Consider the following 17306-nt stretch of genomic DNA (forward strand, 5'->3'; position numbering starts at 1 on the left):
TTACTATTATACTAGTCGCCAGAAGAAAGGGGGTAGGAAGTAAGGGTGAAAGAAACAAACCCTGAAGAGTAATGCTGATAAGACAGTTCCTATTTTCCACTTCTGCTGAGCCTTGAGCATTATTCCCACGGATGACAGTCAACCTCACACAGCCACAGTGCTTCACTGGGCATTTATACCTCTCCCAGCAATTATTTATCATTCCAGTCTTGTTCTCACTGCCTCTCTGCAGAACGCTCAAGAACAGGACGCTTTCATTTAGTCATCCAGGATTATTCCCATGAGGCTCAAAGCTTCCCACTAAAATGCATTCCCTTCCAGGGAGTGTCTCCCCACCTCAGTTTCTACCATTGATATTTTAGTCATAAGTCTGAGTTGAAAATAAAGACACTTTCTAGAAAATTTAAGTTACATGATGACATATTAACATTTCTTAATCAAATGTCTTTTTAATCAATTTCGCTAGAAATTAAAATGTATTTTTTCTTCTCTAGTTTATTTCTTATTTAAAAGAAACTATTGATTTAAGCCCAAGAATTTATAGTTTAGCAAAAGAAAAATTTAACCAACACAGGATTATAAAATCTTTGAATCAAATTTAAATCAATTACTACCCAAAGAGTTCTGAATGACAGTAAACAAATTATTTAACTTCTAAGTGAAAGCTTTATAGATCTGACATGAACATTTTTATTGCCATAGTTAACAGAAGTTTTGTAAATTAGTGTCTATAGAGAGAAAAATCGTCAAAGCCAGAAACATTTCAGGAGGAGCAAAGGATAGTAGCTGCCAGCACTCAGACAATGATTTTTATATAAAGTTTTAATCCTAAAACTAAGCTCTTATCAGTAATTGATTTAAACCACGAGTCTCAAGAACTTGGTATAAATCTTGACATCTAAAGTGGATATTAAAATCTTTTCTTAAAAGGTTCTAAATACTGGGAGAATTCTTTGCCATAATTAGCTGTTGCCATTTCATTCAATCAACTAGTATTTTATTTATAGCATGCCTACCACAGGCAAGGAGGCCCTGTGGGGCACATGCAAATGAAGTAGACAAATCCCTAGAATCTAGTAGGGAGAATAGAACATGCATACGGTGACAAGGCAGTAAGCAGTAATTGCGATAAACACAGTGGTGCAATGTGCTATCACAGTTCATTCATCTGTGCATTTGTGTATTCATTCACAGAACATACACTGGGTGCTTGCTCTGCTAGGAATAATCCTAGAAGCAGATAGAGACATAAGCCCTACTCCCAGTGAGTTTACGGTCCCAAAGAGGAGAAAAACAATGATCACATAATCACACAAACACAAAGGAGAGGTGCATGGTTCTGAGGGAGCACAGAAGGGGATCTGACCTGGTCAAGCCGAAGCAGTTGATGAAGTAGGCCCTGATCTGAACTATTACTAAGAGTCGCTGGGCAGAGAGATTGAAAGGCGTGTGCAAAGGTGCTTTGAGGGCTGGGTGCATGGGAAGTCCTTATGACTGAAAGAAAAACCAGCTGGCCCAGAGCAGAAACAGGGAAAGCCATGTAGATGAGGATGGGGGACAGGCAGGGCCCATACCACGAGGAGATCTGTGGGCTATGGTAAGGATTTGGCTTTTATATTGAGAGCAATGAGAAGACATAGTGGGGTTAAGCAGGGCACAGGGAGGACAGATTTGGTTTTGAAAAAACAAAAAACACTGCTTACTGGGTTAAAAACAGATATAGCAGAAAGAAGAGACAAGAGTGGATGTGTATAGGCTACCTCCAGGAAACACATGATGCTAGTTTAGATTAGAGTCGCTGAAGTAATCAAGTTCATAGATTTGAAATATTCAGGCAATGAGATAGCCAAGCACTGGTGATGACTCTGCTGTGAGAAGAGAGCAAGCAAAGGAGAAGTGTCTATCAGAGATGACTCATAGGCGGCTGGACTGGATGGAAGGTGGTGCTAGTTATCAAGAGAGGGAACACTGGAAAAGGGCCAGGTGTGGGGGGGAGATCACAAGAATGATATTGGATATGTCGAGCTTGAGATGCCCTTAAAAATGTAGAAAGAAATGCCAGGAAGCAACCAGATAGATGGGTCTGGAGGTGAGAGGTGAAACCGAAGCTGGGGGCTTGTATTTGTGGGTTCCAATTGACGCAGAGGAAGGCCATACAAAATGAGAAAAGGAAAAGGCCTGGGGCCGAGCCTTGAGGGCTCTAATATTTAATGGCTGAATAAACAGCTATGAGAGAGACAGAGAAAGAACTACCCCAGAGTCAGGAGGAAAACCAAGTAAAACCAAGTAAGTAGGGCACCATGGAAGCTCGCTAGGCAGTGTTTTAGGATATGACAATGGTCAGTGTCACATGCTGTTGAAAGGTGAAGTAAGATGATAACTGAAAACATCCACTGGATCTAGTGACACTGGCAAGAGCATATGATGGGGGCTCAAACCAGACTGAAATGAACTGAGTGTGAGAGGGAGGTGAGGACACAAACTCACCTCATCAGCTCTGGCTCAGTGGGGTAGAGGAGATAGTGTAGGGGAAACAGAAATGAGAGTCTGAGTGAGGGCTGTTTTTTGTTTTTGTTTTTCATGATAGAAAACGAAGAGCATTTAAAAGCCAACTGGAAGGCTATGAGGAGCAGGGACAGGGAAGGAGGGAGGATGATTAACAAAAGGATCCTCAGGAGGGAGACTGGGGTCAGTTCCAAGGACACTGGAGGGACTGGGCTACAAGGAAAGGAAGGTAACACAAGGGAAGAAGGACAAGGTGGGAGTAGATGCTTGGTATCTAGAACAGAGAGCCCTACGAATGGCTGTTCTCTCTACACAGTGGATGGTGAGGCCACTGGCTGAAAAGAGTAGAAAAGATCTGAAATGGTCAGTGTGGAAAGATGAAAAGCAGAGTAAGTGAAAACGGGCCATGTCCAGGGCCATCTGAGGTGGGTAGTCAGCAGTCTATGGGGGGCTCTGAGGTAACTTTTCTGCCACCTGAAGGAGTATACTGTCAGGTTGGTTCATGTCCGATCAAGCTTTTGCCAGACTCTTTTACATGGAATGCTAGATTTTTGCTTTGAGTAATGAAAACTGAACAAGAAAGCGTTCAAGTAAATCTACTTTCAACAGATGAGCCTAAGACTAGAATGAGTATACTAAGGTTTCAAATAAATTTTATTAATCAAACTTAATCTCCTAAGTACATGACTAAGCTCTATCCTTTAAACTCAACGCTCATTTCTTTCAAAGTAATTTCAGGAAATTTCACCCAAGCTGATTCCTTAACATTATTTTATATCTACACAATAAGCAAAACTAAAAATTAAAATGGCCTGAATGTAAATCTTACACAGTATATATAAATGAAGTTCTCTTTTTTGTGAATACAGGCTAAGTCTATTACAAAAATATCTCAATATTGGAAAATGCAAAAAATAAAAAAGTATAAAGTCATAATTTTGGATGGCAAAGAACAAACAACGTCCGAACATGAGAGCTTTTTTCCTACCATATTCATGACACTTCTTTTTTCTAGTAGTATTCGAAATAAATTAGCTGTAATCTTGTTATCATGGACACCTTGCTCAAGGCCACGATTATCATCTTGCATGAGTCTTCGATCCATGATAACTTCAATCTGACCTACCAAACAAACAAACAGGCCAGGGTTATTCATTGAGAACCTCATAATACAAGGCAGGGTCTCGATTGAAGTTTTTCCTCCAGTCAGGGAGACAGACCTATACAACCCACAGTACCATGGGCTTCCTCTCGATAATAGCGCAAAGCAGCTAGTATAAACTCATAAAGCAAGATTGTATTTCTTCTTTTCTTTATCAGCTTCTAGTAAAATCTAATAAGAAATTTAAAAATGGGACAGAAGAGATCAAAATTAAAGTGAAACTTACAAAAAATGAATAGAACCAGTAAATTAAATCCTCCAAAAATTTAGTGGCTTCATTTGGAATTTAAAAATGTACATCACGCATGGAGTAATAAGACAAACACAGAAGGACAGAATCTAAAAAGGATTTGAAGTAAAATTTTAGGTTACTTGATATGCTGTGATTCTCTGAAGCCCTAGAATTTGGAGACACCCACCATGTACCCCCTTCCCTCTCTGATACTGTGTTAGTTTGTCTTTTCTCCTATGGCCCCAAAAGTTGTCATATTTGGTTCCTTTATTTGCTATGCAATAATTCTACAACTCCTTTAGTTTAAATTGTAAGCTAATGGTTAGGTTATAAAATTACAGACTAAAAAAAAAACTGAAAAGAAATCACCCAGAGACATATTTATATGCTTAAGATTATACTCCCCCCAAACCCACTCAAGTTATATGTGTTTAAATATATATATTCATCTATCCATTCATTCATATTTACTACTGTATTGAGCAATCATTTGGCATAAAAGGGAACTACATAAAGGATTTTAATAACTATTATGCTTACATAGTCAAACCAAGTCTGTTTAGTTTCTATCTTCTCAGTTTAGGTATCCAGTACATAAAATTAACAGTGCTGGTTAGAATTTTCATTGTTGTTTCCCCCATATTTCATAAGACAATTGTCCAGAACATGCTCTTCAGGCACTGGGGCTAACTGTCCCCATGCCTATGTAGAATTTGATCTCTTCACACACAAATTAGTATATCAATCTCTTGGTCATTTCTAACTCTTCTCTCTGCCTCCAAATGTTAGCTCATATACTATGTGACACTGAGTAACTTCCTGGCCTGTACTCAAATTGTTTTTATGTCCATAGCTCTCTTGATCAGGGAAGTGAGATAATACTGTTTGGTTCATGACTGCTTGAATCCTAAGGTCTAGTCCCCTATTTAAGTAGAGCCCAGTTTTGAGAATTTAAGGCAGAGTTTAAAAATGGGTAGCTCAGGAGTCATCTCTGACACAAAGAGGCTTTATGTTCTGATTTTTAAAACATTATGTCACAAGTTACAGAATGGGCAACTTCTCATAAAATTCCAAACTTCTGGGCTTTTCTTCAAAAACTGAAAAATTTGGCAACACTGGGCCCCTTTCCCCATGGCGACAAGTAGCTGACACAAAGCAGTGGCCACCCCAGTGTACAGGGGGGATGTGCTCCGCAATTCACTCAAATCCCAGCACTCCCCACTGGAGCCCCAACATGAGGCCATTATTATTTTTATAACTGTATTCATGTCTTCATGACATGATCTCATGATTTTGTCTAGTGAAGGCCACAAAGAAAAATGATAAGTAGTAAGGTTTTCTGTGTGTGGAAGTACAGAATGCATGTATATACATAATATAAATAGTGGGATTGTATGCATATACCCAATATAAAATGAATATGCCAGGCATCTGTACACATTTATTATCTGCCTGGCTCCATAACATGCTTGTCTTAGCAACTCTTAGTATGTAAGGAAAGAAGAGCAATTGACACGTATATGATAATTAAAAACATGTATTATGAGGGAGAAAGTCTCCCAATAGAAAGTTCTAAAAAAAAAATCAATCAGCGTCTACTATCTATTTTCTCTTTCACTCCATTACATTCTCTCTTTTGGAATCTGTAAAGTCATGTCTGTCACCTCTTTATCCCCATATCTGTATCATCTCTACTCCCTTTCTTCTTTTCAGCTGGTAGTGTCCTAGAAGGATGGGATTCAGAGAAGGACCTAAGTTTGAACTGTAACTTTCCACCTTTGTAAACCTGGTTAAGTTATCTGAACTCTATCTAAACTTAGTTTAATTTGAGTCTGAATTTCCATTCCCAATCAGTCACAATAATGACAGACTTCTGCAAACAATGAGCCATCAGGTGAAGTAAATTATCTTTAAAAATAATCAGTTTCATGGACTTTTAGGTCCCTCTTTTTTCATCTGAAGATTAAGGAAATTTATTATTTTACATTGGTCTCATAAAGCTCAAAATTAACTAACAGTCTGGTTCTCAAAAGAAGAAAGCCTGTGACTGGGGATGATAATTAATACATATTACCAGCAGAAAGATTATACACTGGGGAGTGAAACTTATAAGAGCAAAAAATAATCTAAACAACACACCACTTTTCAAACTCGAAACACCTAAAGATTGAGCAGAGAGCAGGGTCAAGCGATACTCAGCATCCTGGACATATGCCATTGTAGTCATCGGATAAACGTTCGCCTGGAGAGGCAATTTGCTCAGTGTCATTCTAGGTTGAATCTGTAAGACCAAACAGTTCTCGTTAAGGAAAAAAAAATCAAGTGATATTTACACATGTACTTAAAAAAATTACTATCGACTACAGATGGTTTTCCTTCCAAACAAAAAAAGGTACAGCACCTTTCTTGTCCAATAGAACAGCTAACTTAGAAATGAAAACATTCTTCAAAACAATATGAAGAAAAATCATGAGCATCTTAGAAAACAATTTTTAAGTGAGAAAGGTAGAACTTGTCCAGATTTTTAAAATAGGCATTACCATTTAAATTCAGAATAAAAATTCTTAACAAGTTTTCTAGCTCTCCCAATATTTGCATAAAACAAATTATAAAGGTATTAAGGATTCACTTCTCATTTACATCTAACATACTGCTTTTGTAATGAAGGCTAAGCATAATAGCTCTCTATCCCCTTTCAAGAAATATCTCTTATGATTCTTGTATCAGTTTTAATAAATACCACACATCTCCTCACCAAATCCTCTAACATACTATGTTATAATAATCAAATGCATATTTATATTTAAAAACTATTCAAGGCTTACTCTTCTTGTTTAGTTTCAATGTAGACAGTTCCAAATTCCAATTTTTCTTGGTCTAGTATCTGAATGCATGAAATACAACTCTAATTTTATATTTTGAGAGACTGACAATGCACTAAGCTGATCTGGGTCAAGGAGACTCACTCAAACCTCAGGAGGAGACATCAAACAGAGACTTTGTTATCAGAAATCTTATACCACATAAAAATGCCATCTCTTCTTTTAAACTCATGAAAGTTCGACATGAAACTCAGAAAAGGAGAAGTTCAACATAAACATAATAGTTAACATGTACTGAGTAACCATTAATGCCAGGCACAGTATTGAGAATTTCACAGATAAGATCTTTAATCTTCACAACAACCCTGCAGTAGGTCATTCAACTTACTGGTTCTGAATAGTGTCCCCCCAAATTCATGTTCGCCCAGAACCTGTGAATGTCATTTTACTTTGAAATATGGTCTCTGCAGATAAAAATCAAGTTATACTGGACTAGGGTGAGCGATAATCTAAAGAACAGTGTCGGTGCTTTGTGACCGCCTGGAGGGATGGGACAGGGAGGGTGGGAGGGAGGGAGACGCAAGAGGGAAGAGATATGGGAACATATGTATATGTATAAGTGATCCACTTTGTTATAAAGCAGAAACTAACACAGCATTGTAAAGCAATTATACTCCAATAAAGATGTAAAAAAAAAAAAAACAAAAAAACTAGATGTTTGGGACTTCCCTGGCGGCGCAGTGGTTAAGAATCAGCCTGCCAATGCAGGAGACACGGGTTCAGTCCCTGGTCAGGGAAGATCCCACATGCCACAGAGCAACTAAGTCCGTGCGCCACAACTACTGAAGCCCGTGCGCCCGCACGCCTAGAGCCTCTGCTCCGCAACAAGAGAAGCCACCTCAATGAGAAGCCTGCGCACCGCAACGAAGAGTAGCCCCCGCTCAACGCAACTAGATAAAGCCCGTGCACAGCAATGAAGACCCAACACAGCCAAAAATAAATAAAAAAATAAGATTGAAAAAAAAAAAAGAATGGTGTCCTTACAAGAAATGGGGAATCTGGACACAGAGAGAGACATTCAGAGGCACAAGGAGACCATGTGACAGCACAGGCAGAGATTGGAGTGATATGTCTACAAGGCAAGGTGTACCAAGGATTGTCTGCAACCACCAGAAGCTAGAAAATGCAAGGTTATACTTCCCTAGAGTCGATGGAAGGAGTGGGGCCCTGCCTACATCTTGATTCTGGACTCCTAATGTCCAAAACTGTGAGAGAATAAATTTTTGTTGTTTTAAGCCACCCAGTTTGTGGCGGTTTATATCACAGCCCTAGGACATTAACAAACTGGTGGAAAAAACAACTGTAAAATGTTAAAAAAAAAAAAAAAAAAGGAAGGAAGGAAGGGAAGCTAATTAAAAGAAATCTTCAATCCTGATCTTCCTACTCCATTTACTTGTATACTTAAAAAAAAGACATTTAAAACGGTCACAATTGTGTAGCTGTTACCCTCACTCCCCACCTGCGGGTCTAGATTTCTAGTTTGGCCCAAGTAACTACTCTTTTCAAAGCTTAAGAAATGGCCTATTCTAAAAAAGAGGAAACACTTAGGCTATAGACTTAAAAATAATATTTTCCTATTTATTAAAATGGTCGAACCTTGTAAAGAAAATTCACATTTTTATTCATTTTTACTAAGTTTTTTCATTCATGTATACACCCACACATACATATTACTGCTTCTGTAAGACTTTAAGAAAAGCCTTTCTTTTGTACACAAGGAAAATGAATCACCATAAAGCCAGGGCTTCATTTGAAAACCAAACAGCTGTAGAAGAATTAACATGTTAATTCAAAATGTATGCTGCAATTTTTATGCTCTGAAAAGGTTTAAATTTAACTTTTGCAGGAAATTGTAGAAGAGAAAATTATCACAATCCCTTCCACTCATCCCAGTTGAAAATCAAAGTAACAGCATTTGTGAAATTATTTCTATTCGTAGCCAGAAATTTCTAAAATGCTAATGCCTCAAAAACATGCTCATGGGGCTTCCCTGGTGGCGCAGTGGTTGAGAGTCCGCCTGCGGATGCAGGGGACATGGGTTCGTGCCCCGGTCCGGGAAGATCCCACACGCCACAGAGCGGCTGGGACCGTGAGCCATGGCCGCTGAGTCTGCGCGTCTGGAGCCTGTGCTCCACAACGGGAGAGGCCACAGCAGTGAGAGGCCCGCGTACCGCAAAACAAACAAACAAACAAACAAAAACAAACATGCTCATGTTTCTAATAGTATTATTTCAAAGATATGTTGTTACACTCTGAATAGAGATTTAGGTAACAATCAAAAGAGCTCTAGTAAATTAGAGAAATGACAATCTTAAAAATTTTTATGAATCAATTTTCCCATTACTATTTTAAACTATTTCATGAAAATTTTGACTAAATACACACCTACTCACATTTCTAAACTGATGTTTTTATTTGTATATCTATGTCTATGTCCACATATGTGTGTGTATATATGTACACACACATATACATCAGAGAGAAGAGTTTTCCTGAAATTTAAAAGAGCCCAGTATTAAATCATACATTTAAAAACATATGTGGAATAAACTAAATATACATAGACCAATTCCTTATGAGGAAAAAAAAAGATATACTCCATCAGTCCCTAATTAATATTCCCTTTCTATTAGATAAATTCATATACATTTTGGCATCAAGGTATTTAACATGCGTAATGGTCACTAAATCTTCCTTTGAAAAAATAAATCCTTACAAATAGACATTTCACAAAATAGTCTTGCAAATATATTTGTTCTAACCTTGAAAATATGGTTGAATACAGAACCTCAAAGTGTCTGTTAAAATTCAGTTTTATTTTAGAAATAATTTGCAACCTTAAGCATATTTTTTCAAAGATTCCAAAATTAACTGGCCCATCATCACATATAAAAGTTACATATTATAACCATTACTTAAACATTTTAAAGGGAAATTACCTGGTATCCATTTAGGTCAGTATAAAATCTATTTTGGTTGTTGATGCTAGAAGAAATTCTCATTGCAATCTCACGGTTATGTTCTTTTCGGATGTCCACAATATTGGAAATTTCCACAGACTGTCCTTCTATTCCTAAAGTTAAAAGAATATATACATTAATAAAAAATAATTGCCGCGCTTTTCTTAAATATACTATACAGAACTCTTTCTAACGTTACAGGTATTTTCCTGTTTCCTATTTCCTATCTTTACTATCTCTCATATGCCAAATGGTGTCACAATTCACCTTTTTTTAAATCAGACAATAGAAAACATTTATTCAGGGGCATATATAACTCAACAGAAGGATGAAGAGGCTAGAATGAGATAAATGTAGGTGAAATATAATATGCAAATGATTCTGCAATGAGATCCAGAGGGGAAAGAGGACATTAAATGAGAAAAGGTCAGCCACACTACAGGCCAATCCACCACTCATGTGCACTGCCACTCCCCAACAGAGCCATTCAAGCCTACTTCTTCACCAGGCTCTCCTCACACATTGGAAATTATGAGCGGTGAAATTTACACCCTGGTGGTTCAAGAGACAGTGTATTACTGCCCATGATCTATAGCCAGGAAAAGAGACAGGAGGTCCAATGCAATGATTTATGGCTAAAACTGGTATTACCATATTAGTATTTGTGAAGTATAATCTGGAGAGCTCCCCAGAACTTAAATCAATTTAAATTGAGTTTGGTGTCTCTTAGGATCCCTTGTTATGGAGTGATTCATTTTGCCGTTTGCTATATAAAGCAGAGGAGAGCTTGAAAAAGTCCCAGATGTATCGAACATTTTTGTTTTTTTGGATAAGCCTGAAGTATTTACTAATTTCTATCTGTCATGCTACCCTAACTATATCTTCAGGTCCTCAGTGAACCCTTGGGTCTATTTCAGAGCTGGAGAGAGGAGTTATGAAGAAACCCAACACTCTTAATACAGATTTGAGTGGATATAGAAGATACTGTAGGATCTTCTAAGGAAGAGAATGATTACGAAAGTGGTCAAAGAAGAAAGATTGGCCATATCCTATTTCATACAGCTGAAGTTTTTTGAGGTTCCAAGAACCCTGGACACTTAACCACCGTTGTTATTCATGACCCACCTCTCCCCCTTCTCACACACAATCTGTCACTCTGCTGATAACCAGCATACTCTTTGGAGAAAGAGGGCTGTGTACAGAAAAGCAGGGAGGGGAGAAAGAGGGTGAGGAAGGCTTTTTCCAGGAGCCAAGAAGAATCCCCAGAGTTTAGACAGCAAATAGAAAGGAAGTTTGGATCTGTGGGATTTGTGGAAAAAATGTAAATGCAGCTGGCCCAGGCATTATAGGTTTATGTGAAAAGTACAACTGGAAATTGTACACCATAAATAATAATGTGGTAACAATACTAAATGGGCTGCAGTTTCCATCAATATAATTTTCAGCATGCTCACAGAAATTCTCTTCTGGTAGATGTTGTCTTTCCAACTCAACAACCTCAACCAGAGCCAACTTCAGTTTCTTACTATGATGAGCATGATCTCCATGGGTGGGGGAAGGAAGTGCCATTTTTTTTCCTGCTTTATAGCCACAGTCTGAACCACTAACCTCTGCTAATTAAATGCATACATACATTTCCTTCTGAGAATTACCAGAACCTGCCAACATAGTTGATCCAAACTTCTTCACCACTATTGGGAAGTTTGGGGGCGGGGGGGGAAAGCAAGTGCATATGCTGGTGATAGAACAATAGTGTGTTCTTTGAACTGGGAAATGCATTACTTTAGATGCAAACTTTCCTTCCAGTATACTTACATTGTCCAGAATATTTTTCTAAAACCAAATGAATTGTATATAAAATTTTAAAAGACAAGCATCCACAAATGAACCAAAGATGCCCAAAACCCAACATGTAGCACTAGAGATGCTAGTATTAATGCAGCACTAGGGAAAACAGCAGATGGCAAGTGACTCTACTTTACTGAAAGCATTCATAGCGTTTTTAGTACTGCTTTATGTTTTCTCCTCTCTAGATGGACTATTATCTCAGGGGTCAACAAAATACATGAAATGAAATAAAGTCTTCACAAAGGAGACCATCATTAATTTCAAGGTATGTATCTCTGGAAAACATTTACAAAAAACATGCTTCGAGAAAAAATTAGTAATTTCACATTATCTCTAGCAATGATAAATTATTTCCATTGAGAAAATCATCTTTCTCAAGCTCAGTATTATGCTCAGATCCTGTTGGGGCAACAAACGCTTAAAGCTCCTTTAAAAGGAGCCTTCACGTCCATTCACAATTCAGCAAGACACTGATTTAAATTCTGTGCCAGGGTAGACTTAAAATAAGTTCAGACTTAACATACTTATGGTGAACAAACCAAATGAAACCTGTAATGGTAAAAAAAAAGCAAGGAGGTATCCCTGAGTTCTCAAAGAAAAATAATTATTTTTAAAAGAAGAACATGTGTGAGGGAGAAAGAAGACTGCTGACTTTTCCTATTCTGTGTCAAGAATTCCTAAGATGTGTCAGTCCCAAAGAAGCTCATGGGACTGAGGGCAGAACTCCCCAGGAAGCAGGGGTACAAACCCAGTGGTCCCAGTGATATGCTGGATCTTTGCAGGATGTGGCAGCAAAAGATACTTTTACTAAAATGGTTCTACCTGAGCATAGATGGCCAGGGCTTTCTAAGTCCTTCTAGTTTTTCTTCAATCCTGGGAAAGAAAATAGCTCCTACTTAACAAGAGTAGTCCATGGGGGAGGGGGAGCGGGTGTGAGGCCATTCCCAGGTTTCAACAGAGAACTAAGTGCCCTTTTGCTAGCACCTCACACTCTGTGCCCTTGGAGAAGAGAGGATGGAGATTGTTTATCCTTATTAACACACAGGCAATGCAAAGTAAAATTTAGCCAGTTCACAGGTGAAAAGCTATAACAGAGAAGCCAAACGAGTGTTTCAGAACCCTGGAGCTCTTTAATTTTTCCTCCCTAGAGCCTATGAGCTGCTCACAAACACAGACTGTCTTATACACTATCTCATATTTCAGTTTTTAACAATGTTTTGGGCAGGTGGTCGGTGCTGAATCACTGTTAAACAGAATGAGTAAAGATGTGAGAGGCTGTCCCTCATGATGCAGAAGTTAACTGGTTGGGAGAAAGCAGATGGGCTATAGATAAGGTTCAAATAGATAAAAGATGAGTAAGTACTTTCATTTTGAGCAAACACATGCATGTTAGAAGGTCAGTTCCTCAGGTATAGGGACCATGTCTTATTTATCTTATGCTCCCAGCACATAACAGGTACACAAGAAGTGAGTGAAGGGTTCAGCTGCATAGGGGAAGGACAACAGTCAACAAGTACCAAGTGCTTACTATGTACCATACATTATAGGCTTTACATATAATCATTCCTGACCCTAAGCCTAGGAGGAAATTATCTGCCCCAGATCACAAGGCCTGGCAGAACCAGGACTAAACCTCTCAACCATCATGTCTCAATAGCAGACCAACTACTGGAAAATGTTGAAATTACTTTGGGACCAAGGATTGGGAAAAGCTTTGTAGGAATGCTTAAGTAGAGAGGAGAGCTCCAGACTATTTTCAAACAAGGAGAGAGGGCACTGATCTGGGATCTGATAAGCTGCGAGAGTTACTGAATTGAGTGAAATAAAATTAAGGGACAAGGCTTGCCAGAACCCAAAGCTTCTTTAAAACAATCCAAAAATCTCTTTCAAAACGTCACAGTCACTTTAGAAGCCAATAAAGTAATATATCTTAAATATTAAAAACACATACCCTAATTACCTCTCTTATCTACCTAAAATGAACACTAATCACGAGCACAAGCATGTTTACAGCGAGTGCACTGGTGCCAAGAGTAAAAAAAATGGGGAAACATGCTAGATGTCCATCAACAGGCAAATGAATAATAAAATCAGGTACACCCATGCTATGGAATGCTGTGTAGCAAATGAAAAGAAGGAGGCAACTCTCTGTCCTGGCAGAGAAAGATCTGATGGGAAAAGCAAACAGAGCGTTTGCACAGTACAATAAACTTTATGCTGACACAGACACAAACATAATACTATACATTTCTGTAGGTGTGTGTGTGTGTGTGAGAGAGAGAGAGAGAGAGAGAAAGAGAGAGAGCGTGCAAATATCTGTATTACCTCTCTTGACCAGTGGATAGGGGCCAGACACAGATTCCAGAGAGACTTTATGTTATGTCCATAATGTGTGAAATTTTTGTCAAAAGAGTATGTGTGTAAATAGACACACACACATACATGTATATAATTTGCATTTTATACATAAAAATAATTTTAAGCATTTTTTAAAAAGAATATTTTCTAAGATGGCAGGGAAAAATGAAACTAAGGAGGCAAGGGATCAGGGTCGGAAGGCAAGACCCTCTTGACTCCGTTGCTCAGCACTGGTCTTAAGGAAACCAAGAAACATACTCCTTTGAGTATGGAGAGAAAAACTGGAGGGCGCCTTGAACACATGCCCTGTGCCTGAAAGAAGAGGTGGAGCAAATATCCAGGATGGTCTAATGACTAAGTCATGCAGATGGAAAGGCTGGGGTCATGGCTCTGAGCAGCAACTGAGGGCCTCTGGAGAATCTTAGGCGTATCTCCTCTGCACAATCTACTCTCTTCATGTCAGATCATTCTAAAATCTATCTGGACCAGCCTAATTCAGCCCTCTCCACCTGCCTAGACCACCTTATTCTAACAATTCTGAAATGCAAGGCATACTTTTCCAAGGAATATAAATCGGACGCCTCTCTCACGACACTGAAGTAGTTATAGGAATAAGAGGCAGCAGCTTGGGGAAAAGAGCAAGACAGCCCCTCTCTCACTCCAGCAAGAATCCAATATCTTATTAGTGGCACTCAATGTGTGCTTAGGACAAGTTATCAGATCAAGATGGAAAAACAGCAACTGGCCCACACCCACCTGGGAAAATGAAAAGTGAAGGTGAGAGCCCTAAGAGAGGTGTTTAAGCCTTCAAACAAAAGTCTAACTGAAATGTGACATAGATAGGAAATCAAATATAAAATAAATCCTCAAAAAACCCACCCAGGATTTAAAGCAAGGTCTTTCAGTGACTGTCCTTAAAATGTGTGCTCTGGGGCAAAAATGGAACCTTGCTATCAACCTGCTGTCCTCATCCCTTTTCCTCAAATCTGTGTCTGAACGGAGAGAGGGCCTGAGCCCTCATGTCATAGCAGAAGTAAGGCAATAAGAACTGTCATGAAAAACCAGGGCTCCTAATTTTGAATATCTCCCCTTCAATTTTCGGAGTATTTTGTTTTGTATTTAAATGATCAAAAATATAAAAGTAACTCTCCTAGTGTGTATTTACTTTGTGACATTGTTTTTGTAAACTTATCCAACTTAACTGGGAGTTGACACATGATTATTAATTAACACACACTGCTTAGTTTGACACATACACTTAAATGACAATACACAACAATGATAAATTTAGTAGGTCAACATGTAGATAATGTTTCTAAAGAGCAAATATTATCATGACTATATTAAAAAAAAAAACAAACAAACTGTACTCCCATCTGAAAGTACCAAGAATAGAAATGGTAGTAATTCCCACAACCGGATGACCTTTTTATCCATGTTGACTGACTCAACTTATCATCCATTACAAGATCTAATTTATTCTCTGAGGTACCTGCCGATTTCCAGGCCTGTAAATGTTCACGTTGATTATTTCTCCACAAGTGAAAATTTTAACATCTGCTTTCAGGAATACACAGTTTAGTAAATTTCATTCCAAGACTCAAATTTAAGAAAATAATGATGCATCACTGTGTTTCATTTATAAAGCACTAGATAAGTAACTACCACTGCTTACTGATCAACGTATGAGCTAGGCACTAGTCTACGTACTTTATGCTCTTCATTTCAACAATTCTCACAATAACACAAAAGTAAATGCATAATAAGAAAGGTATAGCATTTCGATCACACAGATTACAAATTCTGGTTAAAGATTCTACCAATTAAGTATGATATATGTGAAAAATGCCTAATAACTGAAACATACACAACAAAACTGGGAATCTGTCATTTTTTTTCTAATAAACACTGATTTTAAAAAACAACAGGTTTTTTAGAAGCCCTGTTTTGGAGGAACATAACACCTACATCAGTAACATTCTTTTAAATCCAAAACAGACGTGGTCTAACTAACCTGGGAGGTGAATAAACAGCTCATGACCCACAGTCCAGACTTGGGCTGGTCTAGTACAGAGAAGGAAGGATGCTGGAGTAATCTCAGTGGTCTGCCTGCCTCCACACTGACAGTCACTCTGGAGTTGCCTACTTCCTGTTCTTGCAAACATACTCTTTTCCAAGGTGCTTTTAGATAGGAAGCTCAGATTCCACTGAAACATACCTGCCATGGAAGCATGTGGTTCTTCCTTTTCTTTTTTTTAAACCACACTTTCACTATTCCTTCTCCCAGCTTAACCAAAAAAAAGAAAAAAAAGGCAGCAGCATGCCTCTCACCCACCCTAACTCAAGTGGGGCTGAACAAAAACAATTTGAAGTATTGGTGTCTGATTGAACTTCAACAACCAGGGAACAAATATTTTTGCAAAACACATGGTTTTCCAATTGTTGGCTTTCAACAAAATTGAAGGTTACCTAGTAAAGTTGTCAGACAGTAGATCATTAAAAATAATTGATTAATGTTTGGCAATAGATCACTGTGATTTATGGAATATAACTCAGAAGGAGTTCAAGGAATTAAATGGCATTCTCATAACTAAACTCCTTCAATTTCCACCTACTTATTTATGTTAGCAACATTCCTTTGCCTTTCATTTATAAGAACAAAAAGAATAAAATCAATGCTGAAACCTATCTCTTCTAGCAATAAGTAACATTTACCAATGAATGCATAAACATTTAGGATACAAACGGTACAATTCATGTCATTAAGAAAAATGTTTCTATTAAAGTTTATAAATGATCAAAGTGGTAATATATATAGATCAATTATACATTTTGATCAATCATATACTATAACAATTTTTATAACTCAATCCAGAAGAAATTTAATACTGCGAGTTTTAGGATGACAGAATTTTAAAACATACATATATATATTTAAAACACATATATATATTTCTTTCAGAAGAATGAAAAGTTGACCAATAATAAGACTCTCAAGCATAAAGTATTATATTAAGATAAAATTTGGTGGAGGAAGTAGAATGGAAATATGAGTTCAAGGAGAAAATAATGATATGAAATTTGACTGTTTAAGAAGAGTTTGTTGAGGGGCTTCCCTGGCGGCGCAATGGTTGAGAGTCCGCCTGCCGATGCAGGGGACACGGGTTTGTGTCCCAGTCTGGGAAGATCCCACATGCCGCGGAGCGGCTGGGCCCGTGAGCCATGGCCGCTGAGCCTGCGCGTCTGGAGCCTGTGCTCCGCAATGGGAGAGGTCACGACAGTGAGAGGCCCGCGTATCGAAGAAAAAAAAAAAATAAAAGAGTTTGTTGAGGCTTTTAAAAAATGCATGATTTGGGCTT

The 17306-nt window shown here is 38.1% G+C and overlaps 1 protein-coding gene across 1 annotated transcript in view; it reads right to left on the reverse strand.

The window, feature by feature from the left end:
- Positions 1-17306, reverse strand: part of MAN2A1 (mannosidase alpha class 2A member 1) — a 167685-nt gene that overhangs the window by 17653 nt on the left and 132726 nt on the right. Inside the window, exons 17-19 of the mRNA XM_004267441.4 lie at positions 9721-9854; positions 6039-6180; positions 3494-3627 (exon numbers count right to left, since the gene is read on the reverse strand). Coding sequence (XP_004267489.1) covers positions 3494-3627; positions 6039-6180; positions 9721-9854 — 410 coding nt within the window. The remainder of the gene's footprint in view (positions 1-3493; positions 3628-6038; positions 6181-9720; positions 9855-17306) is intronic.

Source organism: Orcinus orca, chromosome 3, assembly GCF_937001465.1.
Source record: "Orcinus orca chromosome 3, mOrcOrc1.1, whole genome shotgun sequence".
NCBI classification, from domain to species: Eukaryota; Metazoa; Chordata; class Mammalia; order Artiodactyla; family Delphinidae; genus Orcinus; species Orcinus orca.